Below are 22,327 nucleotides of genomic sequence, written 5' to 3' on the forward strand. Positions count from 1 at the left end.
AAAAAAAAAAAAAAAAAAAAAAAGAGCAATTGTGTGATTCAGCATAGTATACAAAGCAAGGAAAGTTAAAAGCAAACAGGTTATTTGGGTAATTAGTTTCCTGCCAAATAAAAATAAATCATTCTACCCAGCCTGCCATTACTTTTAGCAAATATGTAAATCTCATAAAAGACAGATAGACTGATTTAATATGAGACAGGTATGTAGGGTGGAGAGAATGCTGTGCCTTAACTCTCTTCATTTCTATCTTCAAGTAGCAAACTAGCTGTAAGGAAAAATGTTTTCTAAAAACAACAGCATAGAGAAAACCAGTGCAAATCCCTCCTCTACTTCCAAACTGTAACAGACTACATGTTATGTTCGTATTTTTACAAATAGAGACATTTCTAGCTCATTCTCACCTCTCAAATTTTATCTAGCCACTCAATTTAATGGCAGCATAGAACTCTACAGATACAAATCTCTCTTGCTCAAAACCTCTTTTCAGATGACATGGGAGGACAAGGCATGCACATAATCTATGAGTTCCTAGCTTCAGAGCTTAGAAAAGTGACATAGCCTTTAGCAGTCCAAGCTAAACTTAGTGGAACCAACCAGAGCTTTGGAAAATAGCACTAATCAAGCAAGCAGGTCTCTTTTGATTAAAGTGAGGATATTATTAAGCCATGAAAATGTAATACCCTAATATTCTCAATGATGGACATTTAGCTCTTACAGTGGGTGGGGGAAGCTTTGCCTGTGAACTTCCTTTAATTTCTGTAACTTAAAGCCTTCATGACTAAACGTACTTGAATACTGCTATTAGTAACAACAGTAAGCAAAGCAACTTCTGAAGACATATGAGTTTCTTCAGTACAAACTGGTCAGCTAGTAGTGCTGAGCTGCAACCATCATGACCATACAAACATAATCACTCTGAAGAGAAGAATACCCTAAGTAGTTAGCTGAACTAATAAAACAAACAAACAAACAAACATTGGTTTGGCTTTTTCTCATCTGATTCTTTTCAGTAGTCAAAACTAGAACTAAACAAGTCACTTTTGTGACTTTTTTCAGTAAAATTGTAAAAGTCAAGGTATCAAAGAATATCACCTGGAAGCAATAGGTCAAACTCAGTCTAGGCTACACAAGACATTATTTATTACTCATCAAATTAAAGTCCAAAGATACAAAGCCCCCCCCCTTCTTTTCCTTATTGTTAAAATTAAAATCTAAGTAGCATTTCAGAAGGATGATGCTCTATAGAAAGCCTTTTTCCTACTACAAAAGATCTTTTCTGTCTCTAAGATTTAAATTTTTCTACATTTACCTCCAGTTAACATGATGGAGTACTAGAAACAGAAAGAAGTAGCACGTACTTTCCCAAGATTGAGCCAAGTTGCTGGCATCCTCAGAGCTTACAGTCATAAACATCAGGATTTTAAGAAAGAAGAACAACCATCTCAGTTTTTTTTTTTTAACATAAAAATCTGTAAATAGTCAGCTAACAGATCCAAACTGTGCTCAAGTCACTGACAGGGCTCAACGTTTACTACTGAAAAGCCCTTTCTAAAGTTCTACAATTGTCCTTCCTTTCAAACCACTACAACATACCAAACCCCATGCTTTGACCTAAGACTATGCATATGATCCTTATCACAGTCGTAAAGCACAGCTGTGCATCTTCAGAACACTAGCGATCATAGGACAGAGGCCCCCAATAGCACTGACCATGCCACATTTAAAGCAAACTGCACTGTGAATTTGATTAAAAACAAACAAACAAACAAACCAACCCAGCTACAAAATTTAAAGATGTCAAATTAGAATGTCATTAGTTGGTAAGAGTCAGGACCAAACATATTTGTTAAAAACTAACAGCTCAAAATGGGTGAATGCAAAAGCTCAGAAACACTTTGCCAACTTAACCAGAAAGAAAGCAGTTTTGCATATGATTAGACAGTACATTGTTGCAAGATGACAGAAAGAGATACTGGGATGATAATGAAAGAAGCACTAAAAATCAAAGCAGCATTTTTAAAAATAACTCCTGATTTTTCAGCTCTGACTTCTCAGATCTTAGGATTTCTCAAAATTTGGAGAATATGCTCAGTTACACAGAAAGTTAGAAATAAAAGACAAAAAATTCCTTGGGCCCTGCATGGTATTATAAATTCATTTCTTGTTCATTAATTTCTTACCAGCAATGACAGAGAAATTCCACATTTGTCACTAAATCAAACTGACTAGTGAGAACATTACTGGTAAACTGCTCATTGACAGAAATCCCCTCCCCAGCATATTCTATCACGCATCAATGTAATGCATCAAAAGTTGGTTTCATTTGACCACTGTGTGTATAATAAGGAACCCTAATAAACAAAACATGAGCATTTCAAAACATAAAATGGTAAAATATCATTCCAGGTAGTATTTAATGCTAGATATGCTCCTCTCCTGTGCAGATATAATCTACTGACCAGAAGAACATGGGCTGATCACAGCCTTATTTAATTGCAGTGCCTTATAAAGCTGGGTTCTCTCACCTTCATAATGAAGAAAGACTACAATGTAGATGATAAGTGGTATTTTTTATCATATTTTAGCAAAATAAATAAGAGACTTTTATCTTTAGAAATGAAGCAACAGAATGGTAGTGTTTCAAAAAGCAGAGGCAGAGGTAGCAATATTCAAGATGAATTAGGTTATTACACCAGCCATGAAAAGCTTCAAAATCCCAGTGATCTTATTTTCAAATCTGAGGATGCACCATGAATCCTCAGCAACATGACATTTTTGGAAAGCAGACTCATAATATGATATGGTTGTGACTATATGAATTATCCACTGTGGCTGTAGTCTTCCACTACAGCTATATGTACTTCAGGTCAAGGTAAGCCACATTTCTTCACTATGATAACAGCAATTCATAATATTATCTCTAAAACCACAGCATCTAAAACCTCTACTATGTATTTCTTCTATGCTTTTCTTCTCTGTGACACCCCAGACAATGTGTACATTTCAGTGTAGATCCTCACTGCTTCTGCTACACGTAATTGATGTAAAACCCAATGAGTCATGACAGCGTTTGGCTACTCCTCAGGTGACTACTTCCCATTGGCAGACTTAAAGACACTATGAAAAAAACCCCACCCTATGCTGCCCTCCCAAGCCCCCCTGCAAAAAACAACAACAAAACACACAGCAACAAAATTCTACCAATATTTACTCAGGGTCCTTTCTAGTGCATTTCACCAGCTTACCTGTCTGAAGCTTCTAAGTCAAAACAGAATCGCCTGTCTGTACTGTCTATATTTCTTTTGGTACAGTATGTAAGGATGAAGAGTTCCTCATCACCCTGTGAAAAGAAAGTTTTTATGTTTGACACAGTAATTGAAAGCTTCAGTAAGCCAGTGATATGAGCTGAATAAGATAAATCTACATTAAAATAATGGCAAAAGCCACACTTAAAACTGACACGTGCAATAGAATTCACTCACGGTTGCATGAATGGTATCAGTTTTAATCAGGATTAATTGTTCATTTTAAGTAGTTTTGGTCTTATACAACATCTCCAGACACAGGAGGTTTTCACTAAAGAAGAAATTGCACTATGGGTTTCAAAAAGGGAGATCTAATACAGAAAAAATGGCTTCATAATAGTGTTTTAGAATGCCAAATACTTATACACATACCATATTACCTAAAATGGCTTATTACAGTTAAAGTAAATTAGGAGACAAAATTCATAAAAGTATGGAAATGATTAAGGAAGCCAAATGTCACTAATTTTCAGTATGACATATTTTCTAAAGCTTTCAAAAGACTCTCCCAAATTCAATATATTTGCAAATTAAATACATACATACATACACACACACACACACACAGAGCCCTCAAAATGATGAAAGCCATCTCTCTTCTACTCACACTAATGGGATATAATACCCAGATAAAATTGCAACAATGTAATGTTCTAACCAAATTTGAAGATAGGACAGGGTGCTGCATTTACAGGAATACTGACTCAAGCATATTTTCCAGCTTCAGATATCTTTTTTCCTTGCAACAAAATGCATTTCATCCATATTAATGTATCCATTTAATGCTTCATCTTTGAAGGTGCTGAGTGCCCACAACTCCCAATTATTTCAACTGGAATTAAAGGCATTCAATGACCAGAGTGCCGAGTCTTGCATATTTTAGATGGTATCAAAGATATCTGAAATTATATTCAGTTTTCAGTATAAATTATATTCCTCTTAAAATCCTCTTTTCCAGTATCTCTTATAGCACTTACATCTACCAGACTTGGAAGAAAAATCTGACTAGTGACTATAAGAAAGGAATTTCTACATCTGTTATATTTTCTTAATTTATATTTTAACAAGTTAAATACCTCATGGATAAACCACATTCTAAATGGTGAAAAATGCATGTTAGCTACCACCTGTTCTCTGGTCTTCTCAAAGCAAGCAACTGAAAAGTCTGCAGAATTCTTATCTGTTAACCTATTCCATTACTTTAGATTAACATCCTTAAATGGCAGACTGAACTGCATGAAGAAAGAAAAAAGGGGTGTGTAAAGGGAAGAAGTTTGATACATCTTATCTGATACATCCTCTCATTTAGATATAGGGCATGCGTAGGTGTAGAATATAAAAATATACTTACAACTTTCCCTCCTGACCTGTGCTCAAATGGGATCATTGTGAACTTCTTTGTCTCCTTCCTATATGTGCAATAATGCTTCACCCAACTGGAGCCAAAGGGAGCAGGCCCTACAAAAAAACGGAAGCACTAACTAGCATGTACTATTTCCATTTTGTGTTTCCTTCACCTACTTTCCAAAATGACACTTTGAGTCCCATTTAATTCCTAAGAATGCTATATTTAAAATAAAGATATGAATTAAGAACATTATACAAAGTAAAACAAATGTTAACCTTTGTTTATTATTCTAAAAACTGATATAAGCAATATTTCACATTCATGCTTAAAACCAAATGGACTGTGTTCCAGAGCATCAGGGAACCCTTCATGAGTGGCTTACACCGACAGAGGATTTCACTGCTCCTATGAGGAATGGTCTCACTGCTCCACTCTACTTCCCCTCAATTTCAGGCACACACACCTCCTCTTTGAATCCTTTCAGCTGATTCTGAAGTTCATGTGGCTGCACATGCAAGAACAGTGAACTGAGCTCACTGAATAATTACTTTTCTTATTGTTTCTTATTTGGCCTTTCTAATATAGCAAGGAGGATTTGTAATTGTTTGAAGTATTGACATGATATGATCTGTGTGACTTACATCTTCACAGCAAGATTTTTGACACTGGCTACCTAGCATACAGCCTGGTTTATCTGACCCTATAATCTCAAGCAGGTAACAAAAGCACATCACTGAATCAAGGAAATGACAGCTGATTTCATCACACTAAACTAGCCCAATTTTTAGAGACTAGTTTGACAACTTGTGTTGCTGTTTGACGACAAGCATTTGACAACTCTGGGAGAGGTCATTAGGACATTATTAAAAGTAATATCAAATACACCCTTCAATCAAGTAATACTTCCTTGAATTCAGTTGCCTTTGCTTAGAGCTGTCACACTTTCAGCACCATACTTTTTTAGGAACTAAGGTAATGCTGCCCTTAGAGTTCAAACGTTTGTTCAGATGACTGCTTAATAAACTGTGCATTCCTTGCATCTTCATGCTGCCTGCAGAAATAAGACTCACCTGCATGCACATTATGGGCACTACCGGAATACAAAAATATATCTTACTTTTTTCCTGTACATAAAGATAGCCTTCCATTGTGAAGTGATTTACTCTTTTATGTTCCTGAGGATTCCTTCTGATCTTGTTCATGAGCTCCTCTACCTCTGACCTTGTTCCTTCAAAACGATTTCGTGTCTAAAAAAAGACGGCAAAAACCTGTTAGTAGAGGCCGTGGAAGAAAAGCCAACTCTTCCTGGCAGATAGGCATTATAATAACAATTATTTACAAAATGAGAAAATGGTTATGGCCATTTTAGGATGGCCAGCACAAAATTTCCATATGCCTTTGCTCTTCAAGTTTTCTGATGTTCTTCAAAATTAAAGTGTATTTTAGAAATTAGCTGCTGTAACTGTGGAAAGCGCACAAAGAGTGCCAGAATAGATTTCTAAAACAATGTGTTGACTTGTTCAGAAAGAAGAATGAAATACTTAATTTGAAAATGAGTTTTGATCTGAACATCCCAGTTTCCTAAGAAAAATATTGCTATAGATGTTGGCTTAATTTGTGAGATTCTTATTGGTTGTCAGGAAGGGGAGGATTTTCTATGGTTATTAAGAAAAATGTGACAAGAAGGTCACCAACAATTTACGCATGTTGAGACTATTCATGTGCCAAATGTTTTGGTCACACAAATGCAGAAGTATGCCAGAAAAATATCTGTGTGCATTTAAAGAAAAAAAATATCAAAGCCCAGATGATTATTATTCCTGGATGCCACTCACTCCTTGAAGTTTGTAAGCAGTAGCAGTAGCAAGAGAAATATTTATTAGAATATTAGTAAGAAAAAATCAGAAAGTATCCATCCATATGTTATACAATGGGACTAAAAGAATAGATAGTAAGAACAGTTCACACCTCATATAAGAAACTCTTTGGTTTGAAAAACACTGGCAGTTAGCCAACAAGCAAATAACAAAAACAACGCAACCATGATAATGACTAATTTTCTCTGCATACCTGCTTACCCAAACTGCACAAACTGAAAACACACATTCAGATTCCAGGTTGGTAGTTTCCCCAGTTGGTACATGTATTTTGAGGAAAGTATGTACTTCCAGGTACATGCTTGTACATCTCACTGCTTTCTGAAAGCATCTTCATTTTTCTGAAAATGGACCAGCTTCTGAAAATTGTGCCTCAGTTCAATTTTTTCAGGAAAAGCATGCAGTTGCACACACAGACAAATATATCATGAATATAAACAAGTATCCATTCTTGTACACAGACAGCTAACAGTATGCGCCTGGCTAGCCATCTGTACATGCAAATTCCAGATTTATGTTTGGAAGGAGTTTGTTCATGAGCACAAATACAGTCCAAGCAAGCTGGTCAGAGTAGAAGCCCATACCCATATGTTTTAGACAGGAAAGCTGATGATACTCTTTGCCTTCTTAACCTCAAGCAAAACAACTGCTCTCAACCCTCCCACATCCATCTTCTCAATCTCAGGTCACATCTGCTTGTAAGTTTAGGAGGTAGATCCCATACACAAACTCATTTCTGAGGCTGCAAACTACTTGCAAAGCTCCTTTTCATAACTCCCTGGAAGAACTGCATTAAAAATTATACTCTGCACCCAGGACAAACACTGGAATTGCTAGTGACAGCCTGCTCATACCTAAATCTTCCAGTCTGATCACTGATCACTCCTGGCTCACATGCTTTAGAATGAGGATGCCAGAACCTTTGTCTGTATTAGCTGTGCAGTGCGTCCAAACGTGGGTATGTGAAACGCATCCTGGGAAAGGTGGGAGGGAGCGCTGTGGGCTCCAGAAACCTCCAGAAAATTCCAGATGGTACCTCTATCTACCCACTTCCTTCACCTAGTCTCTCTTTCACCATTACTCCTTCAAAGTCTCCTCCCACCTGAGAGTCACACAGAGAGCACTGAATTTACTTAAGAGCACTGAATACATGAGGCAAGTTGGACCAAGAACAGCACCTCGCGCTGGTGGTGTTTTTGCACCTCTGTCTAGAGTGGCTGGCTAACTGGCACGAAAGGGATGCTGCTTCACCATCACCTTCTTACCTCCTTTTGCGCTGAGACAAAGCCGAGCTTAGTCAGAAGTCTACCACAGCTGCTGCACCAGCATGGCTGTGCCTCCTCTTCTGAGAGGAGCCCAGATTTGCTTGCAAGGCAAGAAAGCATGGTCAAAGCTGCAAGGATCTCTGTATAGGGTTGGGCACTGAACTAAGATAGCATGATTGAAAAGCCCTGGTTGCACTTAGCAAGCAAGGGCTGAGGAAAGCAGGGGGGAAATCTAGCTGGAGATGCAGGATTTTTGACAAGAGAATCAGATTGTTTGTAGGAAGAGTCAGCTATACTGGAGCTTGAGTTTTCTCTTTTTCTTCCTCTTTTGGGGGGGAAGGGAGGCAGAGGGTGGAGAGGAAATTAACAGTATAATTCTTACAATAAAGACAACCTGAATGAAAAGAAAGGTAGAGAGGACAGGAAGATAAGGGACGCGACAGGCCAGAGTGAAGGCACATGTAAAATGTGTGCACATGCTCTTTCTTATGCATGCATGTAACCCCACACTAATATAGAAAAGAAGGCAGGAGACACTGGAGCTGAAAGCTTTTGGAGTGGCTGGTATAGGTCCACATGTACATTCATGGAAGACTACTAACAGGAGTTTTTCTTTTAGGACAGTAAGCAAGGTAGGGACTTTTTTTAGAAGTTTTCCTAAAGTTTTGCATCATCAATGCATTACCAATAACTTAGCTTTTCCTGAGAAACCGAGACACTGGTGCAAAAGCCCAGTCACCTATACTTTGGGTACTATTAAGTTTAGACCTGCTTGAAAGAAACTGGCATTCAGAAGTTTCACTGTGTCTAGCTGCTTGCAAATGTAGACAAGTGAGAAAATTAGAGAGGCAAACTTTCTAGTATAGACAAGGAATCAAAGTCTGCTTGATCAGCTCCTCTTACACAGACTTGAGTGCAATTATTCTTTTTCACTTGTAGTCACTCCTTTGAATTCAATTACTACAGCTATGCTGGCAACTTTTAAATCACTCTCCATACCCAGCTAGTCCCTCTGTACTGACTCTTGTAACCCTTCTATTTCTAATGTGTCCATCCAGTATCCTGCCAGCAGCTCAACTGTACCATAGTCAAATCCTAGTTCATTTCCCCTTTGTAATGTTTTGTCCATCTTCAATACTGCAGAGAACATGTCATCTCTTCTCGTGGTCTTTTCAGACTCCTCCTTTAATTCTCCTCTTACCTCATATAGTTATTAAGCCTCACCTCCTTTCTCCAGAGTAGTTTGGAACCCAGCCCATCCTTTCTATCTATTCATAAAATTTCAGTTGTAGTGCTCAATCTCTTCTGGATTTCCTGGGGCACCCTATAATACCATTCAGTCAATTGAAAATGCAGCTGTTGAGATTAGCTTGCTTTCTTTTTGCTCTCATGACTTCTTCAGACTACTTCACCGGCTCTTTTCCATTTGCAATCTGAAGTCCAGGTCTTCATCCTCCACTTCAAAACTGCATCCTAGCTTTCCTCTCACTCTTCATTTCTTGCCCATCTTGCATCCTTGCTCAGCTCCTCTCTGCCTACTGCCATCCATTCTGCTCCTCATTCCCTTAAGCTAAGTACACAGAAGGAGCAAGTTTGTCCTGAAAGTCCCTCCAGAAACACTGACTTCTGCCTTGAATGCTTATGAAGTTACCACTGTTCAGTTCCCCTACCCAAGCCAAACAACAGCTCAAGAGGAAACTTAAGACTTAGGCATATGGAAAGAAAACAAGAAGAATGGTATTACAGCACATGAATCAACACACTGTGTATTACCACAACTGTAATTCTCTCTTCTGCCTTCCTGTCTCCCTACTACAATCTGAGGCTTGAGTCAAGCCATTTCTAAAAATAGACTGTCACTTCCTAGAAGCAATTTCTGTGTCTTAATTCCAGAACAGACACAGGATCATGAATTGCTTGTCTGCAATAAGGCATGTGGTTTGTTCCCTACACCAAAAGACCACTGCTACATCAAAGGTTCTCTGAGAGAGTTTTATTCTTCAGCAAATCTCAAGGAAGCGAACAGACCATCTGACTATTGAGTCTGTCAATCCCCTTGCTTCAGCCTGTCACCTCACTTCCTGCTCTCAGTCCTGAGCAGATTACACTGGACAATTTGGTATGAAGCTATGATAACTCATGACTGGTCACAGGTTATCCCCCTCATTGAAAGAACACACCATTTTGTCAAACACAACATAGGCACTAATACCAACAGTCTCCTTAGACAGTTCTGTATCTAAAATCAGCAGAGATGTTCTTGTCTTAAAGGGCTGCTTCAAGACAAAAAAAAAAAAAAAAAACAACCCTTCCATATCATTCTATTAGCAGAGATGCCAAAAAGTCTGACAGACAATGTCGACAAGCCTAGTCATTGTTCCTGCCTCTTTTCAGTTACTGATAATGTAGTCCTATCACATAATGACCCTCAGACATGACCACCACACGTTCAGTTTAAAACATGTCTAAAACATTAGGGACCTCTGCATTTCATTACCTGTCCTCTGAATTCTTCAGTGCTACATGCATTCCACCAGATTTCATTGTTTTTAATCTCTTTCATGCTCACCACTAGTGATACGCATCTGTAAAGATCTTGAAAGAGGAGTGGGGCCTTTTACTTGCTATTTGTTTTTTCGAGGAGTATTAGAAAATATGAGATAAGAGCTCACTGGAACTAGCTGTGATTGAGTCACGTTTGATTGCCAGAAGATGGCACTATATCCCCAAAGCAGTGAACTAAGACTATCAGCAAAGAATTGGCAATTCAGGTACTGCATCTATATCAGTAGCTAAGTGCATATTTTTATTCCAAAAATTGTAAAAGGAGTAAATATAATATCCCAACTTACATTTTGTATATTCATCTGGAGGGCCATTTTGTAATGATTGAAGTCTTTGGCAAGTTCATATCCCTGATGGTAGAAAGTGAACAAACCCTGAAAAAATGATAACACCTGAAATACAAACAAAGGATTTGTTACAATGCAAACCTCCAATTACCAGGACAGGATTCTTGTATTTAGTATTTTCAGAAACCTCACAGCTGGTCTAATACCAATGATATCTGAAATAAATATTGTGTACAAGGAGACGATGATAATTCTGTTTTTCAGTGACTATTTTCCTGGTCATATCCCTCCCTGCTAATGACCATGTTGAGATGAATTCCTCTACCTATCATATGAGAGTCAAACAGTCTTTTTAGGGCAGGGAGCTCCCCCCGCAGCAGCTTTACTCATCACTGCCTTTTGTATGCACATCTGATCTTCTGTCAGAACCAGAAAATGATCAGTGTTGAAGTTTCTGATTTCAGCCTTTTGACTTCAAAGAAAGAGTTATACCACACTGGAAATAGGATGAGGTGCAGTAGTGCACACATCTCCCATTTCCTTCAGGTTGTTGAAAAGAAGTGAGTGACACAGGAAAGAACAACTCTCTTTATTAAAGAGAACAAAGCAAAGAATAGATTCAATAAAGTTGGAAGTCACTTATAAATAAGCCATTTTCAACTTGACTATTAAAAAAGCAAGATTTAGAAAATACATGTTAAGTAGAGAAAAGAGAGTATTTGGTATTAATTTGGTAGTAAATAATCTCAGTTTACTACTCTAGTGAAAACTTCAAATACAAATTGGGCAACATAAAGCTTAGACCCATTAACAGGGAGAAGATTTCAGAAAAGAGAAAGAAAAATGTGTTTTAAAAACATAATTTGAAGATTCATTAGTTTGGCTCTGAGGAAGATTCAAATGGCTTGAAACACAATTATTGAATCCAAAATAATAAAAGTATTTAAGAGAAGACTTAAAAAATTCATAACATTTTACCACTAATTAAATAATACCAATATGTTTTAAATGGTTTACTCTCTATTAAGAATTTTATTTTAACAATTTCTCATGCAAGAATAAGCCATACTAACATATATAGCTCTCATTAACTCCATAACAACCAATTACTTTGATTAGGGACATTAGATTTTATTATTGTTGTTATTATTATATTGAAACAATTGCATTAGAACAAATGGACAGACTTGGCGCAAAAACATAGACTTCAGAGCACAAGTCAATGGAAATAATTTCTACAATATGCCCTCCCTTTATCTCAGGATTAGTTACTGTTCTCTTGTTTCATTAAGTTACATTTATGTTATAAAACTAACTCACATTTCAGAAAATTTTAGAGCAAGCTCTTCTCAGAGACTGAGGTAAGTCTGATTGGTACATGTATGATTTTCACTGAAATCCAGCAAAACTTCTTAGTTTGTACACAGATTCAACTCTGGTCAAGGCCAAACATTTCAGACCACCTTGATACTAAGTTTTTTAGCTAGAAGCAGCTTTTAGTGAAGTGCAGATATAACTTAAAGTAACAAAGCTGTAACATGCAACCATCGGATTGAAAAAGAAATTTTCTACATTAGTCAAGAATAACATTTCAGTGGTTAAAAAATAAACAAATACAAAAAGAAGTCTGACCCCATATTCATCCTTTTCAATCCTCTATTCCAACTCGCACCATAAATCAAGGTTTTTGCAGTATAGCATAGGTTTCATACATTTTCTAAAAAATCAACATCAATGGATCTAGATCAGCTGTAATTATCCAGGTAAGATTTGACCTGCCTGGTTAACTGCGTCTGTATGAGGAACTTGCACAGATTTGCACACTAACAAGACTGCTTTAAATTCTGTTAAGTTATGCAATTACATACATTTTCTCAGAAATCCAAAATCAGTGCTTATCTCCTTTTGCCCACTCGCATTCCTTCTCTCTCCCCCTTATGTATGATAGGGTAGACTATTTCTTAAAAACTGAATTCACTGGTACTTACAGGTTCCACACATTCAAATTTTTTCCGTTCTTGTATCTCTTGCAATTTGCACACATATTCGAGGGACAGCTCATAGAAGTGTTTTCTGTTCTGCTCCACTTGGTTGTCTGCCTGTGCACAGAATATAGCTAATGAAGTTCCAAAGACATTTTGCAGTAACTTCGAACTGACACATGCATAGTATACAAGTGGCAAGTCATAAGATAACTTTCTCCAGCCTTGTTCCTTTATAACAGTGCTTCTTCATTAACTTTGTAAATGGCATCAGTATTCCTTTTATGAGATAACGTGTGCTGTTTCGACTCATGAGGCCAAAGTTTTAGAAACATCCCAGTAACACCTCTTCAAGCTTTTTTTTCAATGAAATGCAAGTCAAATACATTGAAGCAAGTACTTGTGTACTGATTTAGTAACATAGAAAAGGTGCTTGCATGAACAGAGAGAAGCAGCTAACAGCACCTTCCATTAGAAAAGGGGGTAATCATCTCTGCAATCAAACCAAGGGAAAAAAAGCTAATGCTGAAGATCATTGGCACTGTAAGCTTTACTCTATACCCAGAATAACTGCTGTTTATAGGAAATGAAATATTTTCTTTATGCTATTATAGCCACCCCAAACCTGCGCTCATTCTGATTGGCAAGAGAAGCAAAAAACCCCAAACAAACAAACAAAACCCAAAACACACTAGAAAAAAAAAAAATCACTTACTGGACTTTTCACAAGTTTCCACAGAATATCAAATATTAAAAAAATGCAGCCTTATTAGCTGCAGTTGTTTTTTAATTCAGCATTGATGAAATGTCAACATCATACTGATTCTAATCGGTTATATTTCACCTACCATTCATTCTGACATAAATATCTAAATGTCTAACTTAATTAAATAATACATATATGCTATATTTATGGTACATGTGCTCACACTAAACTCTAAAACTTCAAGAACTGAGTAACGGAAACCACTACTAAAATACATTAAAGAAAAGGCATAGTCATATTCTAAGTAATAAAAACTTGGTCCTTGGCCATGTAATAATACTAAACATTATTATAAGTTCCACAAAAGCTTCTGTCCTTTCATTCCTCTAAAAGAGAATGAAAAAAGGGCTAGGTGAAAGGACCAGACTTCCCATCATATACTCTCTCTTAAATGCTAAGACCACATGCCTCAGGCAGAACGCTGACTACTATGCTCTAAGCGGGTAAGTCAAATTAGCTTTAAGACACTTTTGTCTTAAGACATGCTTTGCTTTGATGCTCTGTGCTAGAAAACTGTTAATGGCTAAGGAGCCATAACAACAATGGCATTAAAAAAATAAAGCACTCATATGCACATCTGTAAGAAACACAGTTTCAAAAAGCCAAGCCATTTTGATGTATCCTGTACACCGTGCAGTGTAGGAATGGTTTGAATTGTCACCAAAGCTTGTAACAAGATACACATGTACTGAAGTGTAGCCATAGAAAATGATCATGAAGTGGGCCTACTAGGACACCAAAAAGTACATTAAAGCCCCAGGTCAGCCTGTTTCTATACGTATCTTCCTTTTTTGTCGTTTGTCGGTTTACTGTTTTGGGGTAACACAAAGCACACCAGGGCCTATGTTGCAACTACAATATGCAGAAGGAACATGCTAGTGAAACTCAAAAATGGTCCGAGTTCTCAAGTTCCTAGGAAATTGGCCAGTTCTATGAACAAACTCTTACGAAGGATGTCAATGGGTGTATATTATTTGACAGGAAGAAAATATCAATTGTTCAATAACACAAGGCATTCACAGACAAAAAGAATTAATAATTTGACATATCTCTGGAAAAAAAATCCCTCTTGCCTACAACAAATCTCAGCAAGATTTCTCTGCTGTTTTCTCACATATTATTTGCTGTTGCTCCAGAAATAAAAGCTATTACAAATAAGGATGATTATAATAAACCCTTAGAGACAGAAGGGATGTCAGGCAAAACAGATTTGTTTTAAGTCATAAACTGTCAACAAACTTTTTTTTAGCTTTATTTGAAAAACATGGATCTTCAAAACATGAGAAAGAAAAAAACATAGCACAAAAAAGCTGTGTGAGGACTACAAGCCTTGTTGTTCTTAGTGTTAAGCAAGCATTAACACGAGTCACTTAGTCAATACGTACAATGTAATGCAAACAACACATACGGTAAAACCTCACCAGAAATGTAGAGTTTTTCATAATATAATCACACTTTGCTATTGCCTTAACTACTTGAAAAGGTAACAAGTTGTTCAGTATTTCATATACATGTTCAGAAAACTGTAGGGGTACACCATCAGATTCAGCAGATAGAAATTTTCTCATCAAAATTTTCTGGTTGACAGAATTTTTTCTATTACCTCAATGAATGGTGCTTCTGCACTTACATAAAATATATTTACCTATTCAAAAGCTTGTAACTTGCAGAAAAAAGAGCAACACAATACCTCTTGTAACTGTAGCTCTTTCTTCTTAGCTGATAAATTTAAATGTTTTTCTAACAAACTGTAGTTCTTCTCTGTCTCTTTATCAAACTTCTTCTTTTCCTCCTATACAAAAAACAAAGTAACATTCATTTATACAACATACATAAAAACATAAGAAAACTCCTTATTTCTTCCTTCTTTTAAAGCTGTACTTAAACCAGAAACGAAGATAACAGAAACTATCAAAGCTCCAATAACTAAAAAAAAGTACCTTTCCAAACCATTTCTTAAATTAATTTAAAGGCTAACTTCAGCTGAAATCCCACTGCATCAAAATGGTAGCACTTACCACACAAATGAATATTTGCATCTTCTAAGTAAAAACAAACAAACAAAACAAGAAAAGACCATCCCTTGAAGTGTAAAATATCTGGATTTATTGTAGTTTTCATGATGCTCAGGGAGGACTTCAAGGGAAACATCAATTTCATTAGAAAAAAAAAGAAAAAGAATTTCCAATAATTCACAGGAAAAGGGTAAAAAATAAATTCCAACAGCTTCACAAATCAAAAAAAAAGAAAATGAATACAACTTTGTATTCCTTAAGACTTCTTGATTTGAAAGCCATTTAAAGGTCTCTTGTGTTGAATTGCTACTTCTACCCCTGTTGTCACATCCATGAGAAGAGGATAAACTCTTTAAAACAAAGATTAATCTCCACAAAAAAACAGAGAAATAATACACCTGAGATATTTCTAAGAAACTTGAGGCTTCCAAAAAACAGCATGGCAACTCATAATTCTGAATATTTCAGAAAGTTATTTTTTTTCCCTATAAGGACACATGAGTGATCAAGATATCCTCTCATATATAAGAGATACCGTCTTTCAGTTGTTTCATCATCCAGTTTGCTCTTTAGTCAACTGTTTCAGTTTCTTAACTGTTATAATTTCACAGCAGTACAATGTGGGAAGTTTGCTGTGCATTTTATGTAATACTTAGTAAGCCAATTTTTACATTAGTAAAACAAAGCCTTCTGTGATTCCTATCTATAGTGCTTTAACATTTTCGTTTTGCTGCCCAGTTCATACCATAGGAGTTATACAAGAGTGGGTAAAGAGAGTTCAAGAACAGAAAACAATGGAATACATAAGTATCTGGGAATCATAGCATTTTTCTTTAAAATAATCTGCGGCATTCAGTTATCTATGAAGAATATGCTGGAAGTGTTTAGTAGTCATAATTCAGTCACATTAAGCAACCAGTATATCTTCTTGATCAAATAATCTGAAATCTAAATCACTTCAGATGAATCATAGGAAAAGACCTGATAACTATTTGGCTACTGAAAAAAAGGCATTAAGATTAGAATGTTAAAAAGAATTTTTTTTAAAAGTTTTTTTTACATTGATTCAGGTGCTTGAAATGATAGGACAAATATTCAGCATTCTCAGAGAACACTCTACCAAATATTTTTTCAAAGTGGCCTGTGACTGGCTTCTGTATTTTATGCATCTTCAAAAACTAGCAGATAAACTCAATTTTCTACACATCTAGTAGTGTAGACGCATAATCACCTAACTTGTTCTCATGAATATCATTTGCATGTGCAAATCCATTTCTCTGACCAAAGTGACATAGTATTGATAAAGGCACAGTCATCACAGGCTCCTGGGAAATATGAGTACTTGGATCTAATTTAGTAGAAGGTATTGTAAAACAAACCTTTCATTTCTTCATTTCAGAAGTCAGTACTGATGAATTAACCAACTACTTTTTATGCTATTTTAGTACAACTAACTGCAGCTGACAATAAACAAAAAAAGTAAAATCAAAGATTAAAATCCATATTCAAGAAACCCCAATCTGGTCATCAAAAAGATACCAATTCAATGAAAATATTTTTCCATGTTCTGTCTGTTAAGAATCTCATTTAAACATCAGTATGTTTAAATACTAATGCCATCCTGGTTAAACTCTACAGACATACATGCTCATTTTTTTTCTCTTAACTTTTCATTTTTAGTAAATTATAAGACATGATGCAACTTTCTGTTCCCTGGATCATTGGGTTTTGAAGACAGCATTTTATTAAAAAAGGGATCTAAGTTTAAGATTGCTTTTCAAGATGGGATTTTATCAAAAATACTACTTTTTCCCTCCCATTAGGAGTCTAAGATCCTTTACAAAAAAAAAAAAAAAGGAGAAGCATCCACAATATTCCTTACTAATTGAGAAACAATACAACGTGCATGTGACATTAGTATGACTAAAGATAATGTATCAGCATATGTGAGATTAGGTAGAAAGAGGAAAAAAAAAAAAAGATATCATTGTGTTTATATTTGCAAAATTTCCACTGTTCTGGTCAACGTTTGAGTGTTCCAGAAAAGAAGACAGCAAAAACCTTTACTGCTCTAATCCCAAATGGAGTGTGTAATATCTTTCACCAAGGGGTAAATCAACAGGGCTTCAGCTTCCAGCACCATGGCACTGAACTCTCTCCCCCCTCTTTTTTTTTTTTTTTTTAAACAGGTCAACAGGGGAAGGAAGATGCAGTAAAATCTGAGGCAACAGATTCAAATTTTACTTTGTAATAGCAGAGTGTAAATTTTTCCCAAAGCAAATACCATACAGTGTTCCAGATGCATTTCACTACTAGATGCTGTAACTTATTTTTTAGAATGATGCAATATTACATTTCCAGTGTCAGTACTTTGATTGCATTGAATATTTAAAGAGTTAAATATTTTTAGAGAATTTTTATTTATATGCACCAGAACTAAGCAACACTGTTCCATTTAGAATCACTGAGAATTCTGTCTAAAAAAGCCTAACTCACAAAATAGGAGCTTCAACCCGGGAAAAAAAAAAAGTAGTTTACCTTGCATTTTGACTGAGAATATAAAATACAAAAGAGTAAAACAAGTTTCAATTCTCCTGAAGGTTTAAAACAAATCTTTTGAGTTTATTATATAGATACAGCCTATATGAATCGTGACCTTGCATTTATATAGAAAACATTCCATACAAACAAGCATTTTACAATTTAGTTTACCAGAGATCTAGACATAGAGGATTCATGGCCTTCAGTGAATTGCTGCTACTTGTACAGTGGTTCAGGTCAGCTATTTAACACCACACAGAAACGACGCTCAGGGAGAGGCAAAGGAAGCAGCCCACATGGAAATGCAATACGAGATGCACACTGCGAGAATGCAACTTCTCATGGTCAAAACAGCAGGGACAGAATTCTGACTGCTGGAAACGAGCGAAGCAGAAAAACCAGATAATTTAAAACATTAGGAGTTCTCACTCAAAAAATGGCAATATCCCTTAACATCAAAAATACTGTGTTGAAATAATCGATTTGTTACAACTTTTATATGATAATGGGCTACAGTTAGAATTAATTCCCTTTTTCCTTAAAAGATTACCCAAATTATAGACCAGGTTTCTATTTTATGTTGGTTGAGACCGCTGATACATTTCTCAAAAGCCCACGAAATTAAGCAAAGATCATTGTACTATTGCATCATAAAGATTTATGATCAATAGAGGCTTTTCCATTCATGAACACAGAAATCATATTCTTTTTTATAGACATACATACATATATATGTGTGTATGTGTACATGTATGTATGCATACATGTATATGTATTTTAGTTTATGATGGAGCAAGAAAAAGTATTTGCACCTTCAATACAGAAGACAAAAGCTTTTCACTCTGGTGTTGCATCAGAGGGAATTTTACCTTCAATCAATAGGAGGAAAAAAGAAAACCAAAGAAACTGGCACCTGAAGTTCACTGTTTTTATTGCAGAAGCATTTGCTTTTGACCAGAGATCAGATTGCAAAATCGACAAACTGCATGTTGGGGAGGGATGGAAAACAAAAGGAGAGAAGACATGAAGAGGAGGAGGAAAAAAGGGTATTCAGACTACTTAGCTCACTTACAACTTCTTAGGATTCACTGAAATATTGCAGAAAATGTTTTCTGTACTAACAATTACTTGGAAAATTCAATTCTTAATTGTTCCTGCTACAGTCAAAATGTTTAGCTCTCCTGTAACTGAAATGTTATCTTAGCTATCACTGCTAGTGATATGTGCACAGTGGTAGTTTAAAAATGCATGAGTTTTTGGAACAGAAGACAGTGCTAAACAGCTATCCCTAACTTTTACTTTTTATAAGCAATTAAATTCTCTCACTGGAAGGAAGGCAGACATGTACAGAGAGGTCAGACTTTGTGTCCTTATTACATTTATCCAAAGCTAGTCTTTATTTGATACATGAAGTTTACTTTTAGCTTTTGAAAACATACACAATGTAGTGACAACCCTAAAATAAAATTTGGCAACAACTTTCATCCAAAAAATTACTTTGACTGAAACCCTATCACCTCTTTGGTCTCTCCACCCCTATTTTCTTCTACTCATACAAAGCAATGAGTTATTTATCAAAAAAAAAAAAAAGTAGAATAAAGGCACTTTTCACTTTACAGGCTGCAAAAAAATAAAATTAAAAGCATATGGATGAGCTTCTTTGGGTAGTTAGTATTTGTCAACATTTGATTGTGCAACTGCAAGCAAATATAAGGCAGAATAGGGTTACCCATTAGGAATAAGATGAGGTTGTTAGCAGTATTTCTCATATTCCAGACAGAAGAGATAAGGGAGGGGGAGGAGAGAAGGAAAGGAAAGGACACATTCTTTTCTTCTTGAAACATACTTTCCATTTGTTTCTGAAGCAAGTTTCCAAAAGAAAAAAAGTGTGAACACATGAAATATAAACAGCAGTATGTGTCTGCCAAATTCATGTCATTACTGCAATGTAATCCAAGTAGAGAAATTAAAATAAACTTTTCACAAAGGCAAGTGAGGGACAAACCTTTACAGCTCCTAGCTGCTCTTTCCTAAATCTTTCCAAAGGTTTGATCAGAGTTTCAGTAACACTGAGTGCCTAAAGACAAAAAAGAGCAAGGGTTAGGTTTCTTTAGCCAGTCAGACAAGTCATTTTAGTGTCAGCAATAAAAAGAAAAAAGAAAGCAAGCTGTAGGATAAAAACTGGAAAAACATGCAAGTTAGAAGTCTAAGTCCTAACTCAAAAAAATCACAGCTCTGAGTTCACTTAAGCGCTTCTGAAATTTCCATCCCTTACTTCATTCCAATCTCTTATTTCATTCCACTATCATGAAAATTAAAATCTAAAGCAAATGCAGAAATTTCAGAAATTTACAGGCTGCAGCCAAACTTTAACTGCTTCACATGTGCCAGTATTGCAGATGAGGTCAACAATCTCTGCAACTGAACATTTTGTGAAACACCAGAATGTGAAAAAGTACAAATAATAATTTTCATTTGGGGAAAGAACAATTTCTGCAACAATGCAGAAACATTGCAAACTGCTGCAGAAAGAGTAGCAGAAAACAAGCTTTTAACACAGAGATAAAGACATCAAGCACTGAAATACGTATTTCCAAATACTTGCTTTTAATTATGTTAAGAAAACCTGAAGTTAACCTAAGTTATAAAATCAAGATGTGCAAAGTTAAGAAACAAGAGGTTTAGTTCACTAGGTAAACTTTAATCAGTCTATTTTACAGCATCTACCAGTGCACTTACTGGAACAGTAACACAGCCCTACTAAAGAGAAACAAAAAGAAAACAGTATGCCATTGTAAGACTGAAAACCTTATTTAGATCTGGCCAAACAGGGTTTCAAGTTCTCATGAAGCTGCACAGGAGATGAAGTGAAGTTAGGTTTGGTTTCGGTGCAAGTGAGAATTAGAATTTAGAAGATGTTTGAAATTTCAGCAATTTTTTTTCCAAATTTGAAATGTTTCATACAAAACATTGCAGGCTTAAACCAGTCTTCTGGAATACTTCTAAAAAGCTCTTATCATAAAACACAAGAGGGTTGCATTAGAGATCTGGCACAAGGCAAATCTGGATAGTGCTGCCTGCCTCCACCCACCCCCCGAGCCATGCAGGGATTACTGTGGGAATCATCCTGCCAAATCACAGTAACCAGAGCAACCCAGATTTTTAAATAGCCAGGCAGCATGCTAATCCATACCTCTAACTTGAAATCCAAATAGCTGGCAAGTCTGGGCCAAACTAATGTTGTTGCACGGTCGTCCTTAGAACAAATATTTCTTAACTTTAGAGCACTTGTTTTTGTGGCCCAAACCTTTTCTTTGTGCATTCATTTCCTAATTTTGTCAAACCCTCTTGAAGCAACCTCAAGCACACCCCTGCCGGGGTAAAAGGGAAGCCTGACACTTCTGTGTTTCAAAAGCACACAGCACTGCTGGACTAACCATGACACAGCAGAGCCCAGCATAGAGGTGGGGAGGGTGGGGGAGGACAACAAAGCAACTTGTGCCATGTGTCAGGCCCAGCAAGGAGATTTGCTGAAGAGGTCGTCCCAAACCTCTGCTCTTGGCACCTGTAGGACCCTTACTCCAAATGGTGCCTCCTCTCCCGCAGAGAGAAAGCCCAAGAAGTCAAATGCTCCAAAGAGGAGCTGGGAAATGTGACTACAGGAAGGATTTAGTCCACCTGGCATGCTGTACACATATAGCCTAACTACTTGAGCAGTTACCAGGAGTCTTCAGGGCAGTTTTTAGCATACTCAGATCTTTGTTATTTTGCCAGGCTCCCAAAACTCTCCTGGAAATTCTAAGTGGCAGGAAGGAAATGGCAATCTGTGTTTATTAACAGGATAACCCCCAAAACAGCTCCTGGTGCCACAGAAGAAGCACCTGCGGACTGAAGAATCTCACTTTGCTGACTGCAAGGATTCTCACAAATGAGAGTGGAGAAACTCTCCCAGAAACGGCAGAACAATCCTTCTGCACTGGAAAATTTTAGGATGTTTAAATTGTTTCTGCCAGTTTCCTCTGTACGGACAAAGCACAGGGAAAGCTATGAGGTCTCCTCAGAGCAAAGCTTAGACAGGATGCTGATAGCTATAGTCTGGAGAGGCCCAGACTGTAAGAGTCCATGTTGAGTGGAATCATTCAGAAAGCAAGCATGTAAAGGTAAGGTCAACAGGCAATGAACGCATGGTGAACATGAAGTCCAAGTCAAAGAAAAAACACAGGAACATGATGCAACAGAAGGAAAAAATCACATGCAGAAAGGGCTGTGGTTTATAAACCAGAAGGGCTGGCTACAAATCACCTAGTCTGCTACACTCCTGAGTAGCATTAACCATGAGAACCACTAAAGGAATTTGTTTGAAGAAGAAAATAATC

General features: G+C 36.6%; 1 protein-coding gene across 2 annotated transcripts in view; it reads right to left on the reverse strand.

The window, feature by feature from the left end:
- ARHGAP10 (Rho GTPase activating protein 10) overlaps nt 1–22,327 on the reverse strand; it is a 153,173-nt gene that overhangs the window by 76,809 nt on the left and 54,037 nt on the right. For both annotated transcript variants that reach the window (XM_026087536.1, XM_026087535.1), the window contains exons 4-10: nt 19,957–20,028; nt 15,086–15,187; nt 12,636–12,746; nt 10,648–10,752; nt 5,771–5,900; nt 4,657–4,763; nt 3,246–3,340 (exon numbers count right to left, since the gene is read on the reverse strand). In XM_026087536.1, the coding sequence (XP_025943321.1) occupies nt 3,246–3,340; nt 4,657–4,763; nt 5,771–5,900; nt 10,648–10,752; nt 12,636–12,746; nt 15,086–15,187; nt 19,957–20,028 (722 nt within the window). The remainder of the gene's footprint in view (nt 1–3,245; nt 3,341–4,656; nt 4,764–5,770; nt 5,901–10,647; nt 10,753–12,635; nt 12,747–15,085; nt 15,188–19,956; nt 20,029–22,327) is intronic.

The sequence above is a fragment of the Apteryx rowi genome, unplaced genomic scaffold, assembly GCF_003343035.1.
Source record: "Apteryx rowi isolate R43461 unplaced genomic scaffold, aptRow1 scaffold_72, whole genome shotgun sequence".
Taxonomy (NCBI): domain Eukaryota; kingdom Metazoa; phylum Chordata; class Aves; order Apterygiformes; family Apterygidae; genus Apteryx; species Apteryx rowi.